Genomic DNA, 12,090 nt, shown 5'->3' with positions numbered 1-12,090 from the left:
TCATTGTCATTTTACATATTTAGAATTCTAAGATAATCTGCTGCTGTTACGAAGGTGAGACAACCAAGGACACTTTGGAAAAATTTGAAACATAGTCAATACCAAACTTCCAAGAAATCATACAGACAGTCGTTCCGAAGATGTGATACCTTATTCCAAACACATATTAGTGAAACTCCACCCAACACCACAATTCTGAGGTAATAAGAAGCACAAGGGAATAGCCCCACTTTGCAGTAATTTAACCTGCTTTTTCCTCTTAGCTGGCAAGTGCTTCAAAGGTTGGGGAGCTGTGTTAATCAGAACTTGCCTCTGCAGCTGTGCTGAACTTGAATGTGGATGGAGGGGCACAGCAGACTAATTGGAGTCAGCACCTTGTGAGGCAGGGGCATGTATTTTCATTGATATTTATTCATTTAACCTTTCATTTTCTTCATCTGTAAAAGTAAAATTGTTAAAAGTGATGACCTTTGAGCTTTTATGTTTTATTTAAGCAAATTCCTTTCTCCCAAATGAAAATTTATGTGGAGCCGAAATACCAAACAAACAGATGAAAGTTGAGCTGCTCAGTGAGAGTGTGTATGTGTGTGGGGACATCTGGAATGCGCTCTGTTAATTTCACCTCCGCCGCTCTCAGAAAGTTCTGGAATACCTTTTTTAGAAAATGAGAAATAACAACTCCTTGAAACACAGTTTGAAAAGCATGACTGTGTCTCTCATTTCTAATTCAGTTTGGTTCTACTACATGGGTGTAGATTTAGGTCCAGAGTCCTTTCTATGACTGTTTTTAAAGAAAGATATTTCCATGTCTTAGATGATGGGTCATTATTCAAAGTGTCATCCTAAATTAGAAATCAATCCCAGGAAAGAATCAGGGTTATCTTGAAGCAAAAGGACGGTTTTGTTGTCCTCAAGGTTTGCAAACCAGGGACGCTGCAGAAGCCATGGTTGGGAGAGTCATAAGGGAACTGGAAGGCCCTTGAAGCCTGACCACAAGTTTTAGATGATCGGCTGTCATCCAAGCTTCTCATTAGGGGCTTTTCCAGGTAGGACTTTAGCAGAATCAGAAGTCCTTATAGGGTTTTTTTTGTGGTTTTTCTAAGAAAGAGTTACGTGACTCAGTCCCAGGTCTGTCGTGACTGCCTGACTCCGTTTTATTTTTGGTCCCTGTCAACCACACCTGGTCCATTTTCTATGTTCTTTCTTAGGGGATTTCTCTTATTTTTATGTTTCCTCAGGGGGTGTTATTATATTTTTACAGAAGCAATAGTGAGTATAAGAAAATCTATATGCAGGGACTTCCCTGGTGCTCCAGTGGTAAAGAATTCACCTTCCAATGCAGGGAACGTGGGTTCGATCCCTGGTTAGGGAACTAAAAGATCCCACATGCCGCAGGGCAACTAAGTCCACGCACCGCAACTACTGAGCTGGCGCCCCTCAATGAGAGAGAGAAAACCCACACACCACAACTAAAGAGAAGCCTGCGCACCCCAACTAGAGAGAAGCCTGCGCGCCTCCATGAAGATCCCGCATGCCACAACTAAGACCCAATGAAGCCAAAAAAAAAGAAAAAAAATTACTAAAATTAAAAAAAAAGAAAATCTATACACAAAAAGAAGATTTAAGCAGCATTTTGTGTTCACCACAATGAGATTTAGTGAGAAAATGTTACTGCGAAATGTTAGATGCTGTTCCGTACAGCACACAGAAAACATAATGAGCAGAACAATGTTGTAGGATATTGTTATGCTTCAACTGTGATGAACGGTCATTTGTTAACCCGATGCATGCCGTGCTACATTGGCCGGTATCTCCTTACAAACAAGACACACTTTTATGCAAATATTGAAAAGTGTTTGTGTGAGATCTTTGCTGAGGAAAAATAATATCAATCCCCAAAACACGTTAAGAGGTATGAAATTCCATATGCATCTTACTTACAGCAGACTCTTAGTCTTGATGTTAGAAGTGTGAATTGAACTGATTAATGAATTTGATCCAAGCTCTTCAGGCTGTGGTTGTAGTGAAACAACTCAAAACCTGTCTGCGACAGGACTTGGAGAGGGTAGTTTTGTAGTGGAAGAAAAGGTGCTGGTTTGGGGATGGGTAGCTGTGCAAGCCCAGGTGGGCTCTGTCTCTTGGCATTTGTTCTCAGGAAAATGTCACCCATAGCAGATTCCTGGGTAGCATCAGTCGCAGTAGCAGTTACACCTGTCACTGTGCCAGTAGCAGAACCCTTTCGAGAAGCCACAGGCTACAATTGTACCTGTGGCAGGAGGGTCTCTGCTTCTCTCTTCTCTTTGAAAGGTGAGGTTTGGCCACTCTCCTCCTCCCTTTTCTTAAATTTTATTTTAATCAATTTTTTTTTCAGCATTGTGGAGTGATGTCACATTTTTTATTACTAGTCCAAAGTTGAGAGAAAAAAAAAATGCGTTATATGGATGTGATCCAAAAAGAGTTGGAGTGAGTGTAGGGGTAAATGATGAGAGACATATATATTTCTCTGGCTCTAGATTCCCTTACAAATGCACCTTTTTAAGGGAAGAGCAGTTAACATTTACTTTTTTTTTTTTTTTAATTTTAGCAATTTCATGTATCTTTCTTTCTTTATTTTATTTATTTATGGCTGTGTTGGGTCTTCGTTTCTGTGCGAGGGCTTTCTGTAGTTGCGGCAAGTGGGGGCCACTCTTCATCGCAGTGCGCGGGCTTCTCATTATCGCGGCCTCTCTTGTTGCGGAGCACAGGCTCCAGACGCGCAGGCTCAGTAATTGTGGCTCACGGGCCCAGTTGCTCCGCGGCATGTGGGATCTTCCCAGACCAGGGCTCGAACCTGTGTCCCCTGCATTGGCAGGCAGATTCTCAACCACTGCGCCACCAGGGAAGCCCCAACATTTACTTTTTTACATTTAATTTTTATGTGTAGATAATATTCCAGTGGTTCAAGAGCATTGTATACATTACGTATACAGTGAAAAGTGTTCCTCCGTCATCGTCACCCCAGTGACCTCATTCTCCCCTAATGGGTCACCCTTGTTCTTAGCTTCCTGTATCACCTTCCAGAAATTCCCTGGGGCATATGCAAACAAGAACAAATACTGATTCTTGTTTTAGGAAAGCTAAACAGATGATTTTTAAAATTCATTCCAGGAACGTGGTAAGTATTTCTTCCTGTATCTAAAACTCATGTACAAAATTCTTCTGATATTTTATTGTAAGTGGCAGTACAAAGGACAGAGAACTCACGGGTGGAAGAGTGCTTCCTGTAACTGACCTGCTGAATAAGGGTAGCAAAGTGTAGTCAAATCCAGACTCTCAGAGTATACAGTTTCCCTTTCTACCCCTGAAAGTAAAGGGAGAGAGCTGGGAGGAACAAAAGGAAAAAAGAAACTAGACCCATACCTAGAAATAATTTACAGATGCAGTGTGGTTGTCTTTTCAAATCAACTGCTTTTTCTATTATTTCCTAAAGTCATTAAATCAACCACGGCCAGTGCTAATGCAGTTCGGTGAGTTCAGAGCAGAGCCCTTGGTTTTGGCAAATCACTCAGCTGGCCCTAGAAATGGGGGTGGATCCCACTGGAGCTGAAAGAATTACAGTGTTTCCTTCCTCTTGATGACTCTCTCTGGGAACATGCCTGGAAGGAGTGAGTGTGGGAGATGAGGTGGTGCTTACTCAGAGGCAGGGCTGGATGTGTGTGTGTGTGTGTGTGTGGACGGGTAACTGTGCTCTGGTGTTATTTTTGGAGGCTGTAATTCCACCGCTATGTTTCCTAGCTCATTCTCTCTTGTGATGCTTTTCTTATCATAACCTCTGTTCCCTCTCTTGAAATCCTAAAGTTAAACCAATGAGGCTAGAAGCAAGATAGATGCTTGAGGGTCAGGCTTGGGAACCCATTCTACCCAAGATTTCTTCCCTCAGCGTACTGAGTTAATATTACAAGAAAAATATTGCAACACCAACTCCTACTTACATTAAGACTTGACTTTGAAATTCTTCTTAGTGAATCAGATAAAAATGTAACTCCTAATAGGATCATCCTCAAAACATCACTGTATACATCAAACATTGGCAAGTGCCATCGAAAACAAATTGTATGAGGACTTCATGGCAGGCACAGTGCTTGGCATAAGTAGGTCTGGTAAATGAATACCAGTCAGCTCCAAACCCTCAGCAACCACTGATCACCTTTCTATAGCATTTTGTAAAAGCATAACATTTGCTCCCCGCCCCCCCAATAAACTCAGTAATTATCAAAACAGTCTTGTAAATATGGGCAAAGGGGTCAGTTTAGACTCAGAAGAGCACTTTCATTTTTTAAAAAAATTTTATTGAAGTATAGTTGGTTTACAATGTTGTGTTAATTTCTGCTGTACAGCGAAGTGATTCGGTTATACATACATATATTCTTTTTCATATTCTTTTCCATTATGGTTTATCACAAGATATTGAATATAGTCCCCTGTGCTATACAGTTGTTTATCCATCCTGTACATAATAGTTTGCAGCTGCTAACCCCAAACTCCCAATCCTTCCCTTCCCCACCGCCCCTCCCCCTTGGCAACCACAAGTCTGTTTCTGTTTCATAGACTGGTTCATTTGGGTCACATTTCAGATTCCACATATAAGTGATATCATATGGTATTTGTCTCTTTCTCACTTACTTCACTTAATATGATAATCTCTAGGTCTATCCATGTTGCTGCAAATGGCATTATTTCATTTTCTATGGCTGAGCAATATTCCATGGGGTATGTGTATATATATATCACATCTTCTTTATCCATTCATCTGTCAGTGGACATTTAGGTTGTTTCCATGTCTTGGCTATTGTAAATAGAAGAGAACTTTCATTTTTAACCTCATTTTTCAACAAGTGGGAGCCAAGTGAATTGGTGAAATTGAATTAGATCTGGTATAAAATTTGTCCATCTGTCCATCCATGCATCCATCTAGCCAACAAATATTTACTGAGTCCTCTATATGCTGAGAATAGGCAGAATATTCCTATGTAAATCAATGCAAATAAAACAGCTTCAATTCTCATCCTAATGGAATGTATCATCTAGGAGGAGAGAGATCAAATAAAATAATCACAGGTTGTGGTAATCTTTATGAAGGAAACAAATAGGAGGCTGAATTGAGGGTGGTGGGATGAGAGTGTGTAGATATTGTAGATAAGATAGGTAAAGAAGACCTCCATGAGACAGGCATTTAAGCTAAGACCCCAAAGGATGAGAGAAATTAGCCACGCAAAGAGTGGAAAAGAGCATTCCAGGCACAAGGATCAGCATGTCCAAAGGTTTTGAGGTAGGAAAGGGCATGGTATAGCTAAGAAACTGAAAGACCAGTGAGAATTTGAATTCCAGCTCTGACTTCAATAGCTGTGGAAGATAGAATAAGCTACTGAATCTTATGAGCCCTAATTTCTTTATATTTAAAAATGAGATAATGGCGCATACTCCCAGGAGAGAATTTGATGAATATTAAATGAGATAACATGGAACCTACTTGAATCACTTTACATCTACATAAGGTCCCTGAGACTCCAGTATCCCTCGTCACCCGCTGTGCTTGACCTTCCCAGTCTCCTGATCATTTTACGTAGACTTGAGAATCAACCATCACTGGAACCAGGAAACAACCTCCATCCCTGGTATTTCCACATTCACCAAGAGGAGAGAATAGGCACAGATTCCATTTGCTTATCTTTGAAACTTTGGAAATGAGAAGAGAAAGGGAAAGAGGGAGAGGGAGAGAGAGAAAGTGAAATGAGAGGGTTTTCTTTTTGTAAATGTGCTTTATGACTTCGGAAATAAATCTTAAAAGTCAGGTAGGATTTTGTTTTTACATTTGGGAAGATTTGAGATTTGGGGCTAGGTGTTCAGAAAACAGAATAAAGAGAAATGAAATAATGGTCATTGAGTACCCTGTATATTGCAGACACAGTGCCTGGCAGGTTATGTAGTTTATCTCATTTAATCTTTACAAGAATTCTGCAAGACAGGTCTTACTAGGCTCATGTCAAAGATGAGGGTCAGAGGGAAATGTAGACTTCACTCAGTCCCTCCCTTACCTTGCGGAATTTAATGTGGAATCAGGCAATACTTTGATAATGATGAGAGTCTATAAAGTTAGCATATGGTGTATGTCATTGACATATTTCTTTAGAGTACTTTATTATTGGGGTAGAACCACATTATCATTAATTGATCAATAATTAATGATAAATAATGATATTTATTCAGTTCATGATAATGATAATAATGCCATTATCATGAATTTGTCTCAATTCAGCAAACACTTACTGAATACTTAACTATGTCTCAGGCACTGTAATGCGTAAAGACACCTAGTGCACATCTTGTTTTGGGAATGGAGAATAACTGATAGTCCATTACAGATAGGGCGTGCAATGGGGCAGGAGTGGTTAGCAGGGTCTAGGTGATGAAGAGTCTTGATGCCATGGTAAAGAGTTTTGGATTTTGTCCAATGAGAGATAGGCACATGATCAGAGTAGCATTTTAGAAAGACTGCTCACACAGTTATTTTTAGACAAGGCTTTGTAAACACTAGCTTATCCTGTGGGGCCATGTTAATAACCTTCCTCATATATTATGTTCCCTCTTTTCCTTTTAGCAACAGTGGACGGTGCCATGGACCTGATATTGATCAATTCCCTACCTCTCGTGTCTGACGCAGAGACATCCCTCACCTGCATCGCCTCTGGATGGCGCCCCCATGAGCCCATCATCATAGGAAGGGACTTTGAAGCCTTAATGAACCAGCACCAGGATCCACTGGAAGTTACTCAAGATGCAACCAGAGAATGGGCTAAAAAAGTTGTTTGGAAGAGAGAAAAGGCTAGTAAAATCAATGGTGCTTATTTCTGTGAAGGGCGAGTTCGAGGAGAGGCAATAAGGATACGGACCATGAAGATGCGCCAACAAGGTAACATGCCCCTTGGTTGTGGGCAGGTGAGGTCCACTGAGACACACACCTGCCTCTTCTTGGCAGCTGCTCACTCAGGCTGGGTATGAGCTGCCTGAGAGCATTAGAGATAAGAGATCATCTAGTCCAACTCCCTTACATACAATCCTTTCACTAGACCTTGTGCCTAGTTCATGAGATGAAATGAAATATATCACATGTTCTACTAAGGGCTCCATGGTCCTGATGGAGATATGAACATGTTACGTGTATATAATATGATTCACAGCAATGAAGACAAGTGCCCACCGCCAAACTATGGGCTATTTTGAGTTTTCTCGTTGATTTTTCATTTCATTCTTTATTTGTTTTCTTTGCCTCTGAGTATTCTTAACAGAAGTTAATGTTTTCAGAGGAAAAATATGGTGGAAATAAAAAATTAAGGGAACATCTCTCAATAACTCAATTTAATTAGTTACTTGGTATCGTGGTTATCTATCGACATAGTAATGCTGTGTAACACACAACCAAAACCACGGTGGCATACAATGATAAGCATTCATAGCTTGTGAGTCTAAATCAGCTGGGTTGATGAGGTGGCTTTACTGATCTTGACTGGGCAGCTTTCTCATGTGTATGGATATTGGCTGGCTATAGGCTTATTAGGCTGGCCTTGGTTGGGCTACCTTGGCTCTGTTCCACGTGACTGTTATCTGTTAGCAGGCTAATATAGATATGTTCTCATGGAGACAGCAGGGGTGCAAGAGAGCAAGCGGAAGCACACGAGGCTTCTTGAAACCTAGCCTTAGTACTGTATACTCTCACTTCTGCCTCACTTTTATCGCCCAAAACAAGTCAAACAGCTGAGCCTAAAGTCAGAATGGGAGGGTATTACACAATTACATGGCCAAGAGTATGGATACAGGGAGGGATGAAGAATTGGGGCCCTTTTTTTAAAGCTACATGATTTAATTTTAGAAGTTGAGTACCCAGGCCCAGCTCACAGAACACCAGAACTTTTGAAGGAGGACCTTGAGAGCCTTCTGCAAAGGAAGAGTACTACTCCTTTCTATGCCTCACAAAGCAGTGATGTGATGGAACCTTTCTCCCAAAATAGAAGTGGGTCCTAAGCTGTATCTTTAGGCCAGTCCACCAAACTCATGGCAGTTGGAGGAGATGTCATTGTAAACATTATTTAATGACTCTGTTCTGCCCTAAGGCTCCCAAGTTTGGACAGGCAGGTAGACTTCTGGTGCTCTTGATGCTATCTACTGGGAAGAAGGTACAGATTCCAGCAGAAATGACCTCTCCTTGTTCTGATGGAAATGATCTGGCCCCTCACCCTCAGTCCCTGTCTCTGGGTTGGTTATAACTAAAATGAAGGGGTCCTCACCAAATTAACATCATCATAACCACACGAGACTGTGGACTGAGGATGTGTCATTTCATGAGACAATGACACTGTGAGCTCTTTAGGATCTGATTTTTAATTGTAAAACTGATCCAGATAAATAATGCACCTCTGCACATTTCTGATTGTCAGCTTTTTATATAGGAGTCTGTAGGTTTTTTAGATTACTGCTTCTCAAGGTTAAAAATGCTTATAAAATCACCCAAAGGGTCTTGTTAAAATGCAGACTCTGAGTCAGTAGATCCTTGGGGAGAGTCCTGAGATTCTGCATTTCTAACAAGGTTCCAGGGGATAAGATGTTCCTGCGCTGAGGACCATACTTTGAGTAGCAAGGGGTTAGAGTCAGCCCTTAGCTGGGGTCTACCTGAAAATATTTCTTTGAATTTGCTAATGGCGGTAATTTAAAAATTTGAAGGCAGCAAGCTCATTTTAAGATCAAAGTGATAAAATCATTATTCATCACAAATGAGGGAAAAGGCCCTCTTAGCAAAACTATAACATTCACCTTTAAATGGCATCAGGCGAGTGGGAAAAGTGCACAACAGAAATTCCCAGGAATGCAGCTCTCTGGTGAGGGAAGAGAGGTTGAACAAAGGGATGTGAGGTGTGCCAAAGCTATCGTGGCTGAAAAGTCGGCTCTGTTATTTTTCACATGTGTCATTTGGGATCTGACTTGTGTAAAGAGTTATGTCCTTCTGCTGATATGCCCACATTCTGAATGAAGATGATCTGAGATTTGTGCCCCAGTGGTCTCACAGGATTGACATGAGAAGTGCCCTTTCTGGGCTGTCCTGAAAATGTATAAATAAGAATCCATAGAGCAAATTAAAACAGAATATTGGGAGTCAAAAACCAACCGTAATGATCCCTCCAACGTGAGAGTCCAGGTCAGCACAGGTAAAGCATAGTTTAAGTTCAGTTAAATGAGGCTAAGATAGGCATGGATAGTTAGGAACAGTGAAGAGAAGATGGCTTTTAGACTCACATTCACCTGAGTTTAATTCTTTCTCTGCCACTTACCAGCTGTATGGCCTTAAGCAAGTTATTCAACTTCTATTGGTCTCATTTTTCATCATCTGTGAAATGGGTATAATAATATCTTCAAAAGCATCTTAGGTTTTAAATAAGAGTAAGATGGTATACGCAAGAAGCCAGCTCCCATGAGTGTAAGATTTGATTGACACAGTAGATAGGTTCCTGAAAGCTCGCTGTAAAGTGAGACATTGCAGAACAATTTACATAATAATAACAATAGCAGTTTGTAAATGGTGGGAATAGGATTTAATGCCAAGTGGTCTGGCTTCAGAGTCTGTATTTATTGCACTACCCTCTCTATATCACTCTCACTTACTTCAACCACCCACCCCAATTCTGAGCACTTGTTTTATCAAGTACAACAACTCTAGTTGAAACCCCAAAAAGCAACCTAGAGCACAGAGATACGGGAGTGGAGGTTAGTCAGACATGGGTTTGAGCCTAGCTCTGCAACCGCTGGTATAACCCAGCGCAAATTACTTCCCTGAAGTCATAGTTGGCTCATTTGAAAAAATAAATGGGGATAGAGACTTTACCACGTACATTTGAGAATCAAATGAAATCACCAACATTATCTGGCTCACAGTAAATGTTCAGTAATTGCCATTATTTAGTGCCTTGGAATGAGCAGTAATTTAGCGGGACTATTAATTTTACTACTCAACTGTGGAAAATGTTAATAACATCTTTTAACATAATTGTGGAGGTTTAGACAAAATAGAAAAATAGGAAGTATTTTCTCTCCTGTATTTGAATAACAACATCAACTCAAGCTGTTGAACTGATTTTCTTTTGTTGACCATCCAACGGCTGAAATATGGTGCAAGGAAAGTGATATCCTTTATGGTGAGTCAAGAAAATCTCCAACACTGTGTCTTCATGACACTCTTAATTCCCTGGTAAAACCACGGGAACTCAGGAGTGCCTGCCTAGGGACACAGCAGGATAGGATAAACATCACTATATCCCTGCTTGCTGCTGACTCGTGCATCTGGGGAGGAAGTGGAAAATCCATTTGAGACGTGCCAAAACACAGCTTAAATTGGCTCACATACTCCAAATGGCCAAAGGGATTTTTATCAATGGCATCATCCAAAAAAGTCAAAAGCAGTTTTTTCAAACCTCCCTGCACATTGCATCTGGGGGCAGGGAGGTATAAATGAAGTTTGGAACGTTTTCACATCCAAAGATCTATTACAGAGTGTTCCATCAGAAGAAACCTAGGTTATTTTTCTTCCTCTTTTAGTTTGAGAAATGGCTTTGCTTTAAGAACATCCAATTTCCCAAACATGATTTGTGAAGTTGACCGAGAGGAGCCATTTGTATCTAAATAACTCAAATGAGCATGTTAAATGTATGAGGAAAATAGGAAAATTTGAAATCAGATTCATTCATTTATTCTTTCATTCCACAAGTATTCTTAAACCTCTATTTGTGCCACACATGGGAAACACAATGAAGTTAACATTTCCTGAATACTTATTATGTGCCTGACATCTCCCTAGCAACTTTCTGTACATTGCTATGTAATTTAATCATTACCAAATGCATATCTGATGAGGACTATTATGATTTCATATTAATAGGTAAGTCTTACAACTATTGTAACTAGAAGCATTCATATACCTGGTTTCCCATGTTGGACCTGGGAAGGTAAGCTTGGGTCTGATCCCTGGGCTGCCTTTCAAAACCGCCATGAGCCTACCCTCCTGGAATGCTGAGCCTAGTATGAGTGGGGCTGTAATGGGGAAGGGCAGGGTATACGGAGGGCAGTATGACGGCACTTAACCTGGATTCCAGGATTGTGTAAGGCCCCTGGAGAAAGTGACATCTAAATGGAGACCGATGAATGAGTAGGACTTGGTGAGACACAGGGGAAAGGAAGGAGCAGAAGAGAAGGGAGAAAGTTCATGACTTGGACGTGAGTGATCACGTGATCTGTTCGAGGGACTGAGTACAGTTCAGAATGGCTGGAAGTGAGAGGTAAGGATGCCGGGCGTGGAGCAGGATGAGTCTGGAGGGCCGATGTCTGCAACAAGTGTGGAGCTCTTGAGTTTGTGTCTCAACTTTCACACTTACTGTTAGGAGGCCTTGGGAAGGGACTTGGTCACCCTTAACTCCATCTCCACACTGACAGACTATGGATATCTGGTCTTCACAGGGCTGTTATGAATTTATACAAAATAACAACGGACATAAAATGACATTATTACTCTCAGTTTTTATTTATCATTAAATTAAAGGAGACAACTGAAATTTAGCTCAATTATTTTTCATCCATGAGAAGCATCTTTGTTTATAACTTTTACTACCTTCTACTTTCTTCTCCACCGCTTAAGGAATAAGTGAATTGTGTTCGTAGTTAAGGTCTGTGAGTTAATTAATCAATCCAAATGATCTCAAGCAAGTCATCTCCTAACCTAGGCCTCAGCAATCTCATTTATAAAATAAGGTGTTATATCACCTATGAAAGGCCTCTGGAGCTGAGCTACCTGCTTCAAATCCTGGCTCTCCTGTGAACTTGCTGTGTAATCTTGAACAGGTTACTTGACTTCTCTGGACCTTGATTTCCTCATTTGTAAAAGTAGGATAATTGTAGTACCTATCTCCTAGAGATATTACGAAAATTAAATATGTGTGAAGTGCTTAGAACAATGCCTGGTCAATAGGGGCTTATTGTTTTCATGATCCAGTCGAGTCACATGATTATCAGTCT

The 12,090-nt window shown here is 40.7% G+C and overlaps 1 protein-coding gene across 3 annotated transcripts in view; it reads left to right on the top strand.

Moving 5' to 3' along the window:
* The window catches only part of TEK (TEK receptor tyrosine kinase), a 101,961-nt gene that overhangs the window by 35,576 nt on the left and 54,295 nt on the right, over positions 1-12,090 (top strand). For all 3 annotated transcript variants that reach the window (XM_036855847.1, XM_036855846.1, XM_036855845.1), the window contains exon 2: positions 6,638-6,949. In XM_036855847.1, the coding sequence (XP_036711742.1) occupies positions 6,638-6,949 (312 nt within the window). The remainder of the gene's footprint in view (positions 1-6,637; positions 6,950-12,090) is intronic.

This window comes from Balaenoptera musculus, chromosome 6, assembly GCF_009873245.2.
Source record: "Balaenoptera musculus isolate JJ_BM4_2016_0621 chromosome 6, mBalMus1.pri.v3, whole genome shotgun sequence".
In the NCBI taxonomy this organism is placed as follows: domain Eukaryota; kingdom Metazoa; phylum Chordata; class Mammalia; order Artiodactyla; family Balaenopteridae; genus Balaenoptera; species Balaenoptera musculus.
Note: the sequence above shows the minus strand (reverse complement) of the source record. Positions and strands in the feature narration are given on the sequence as shown.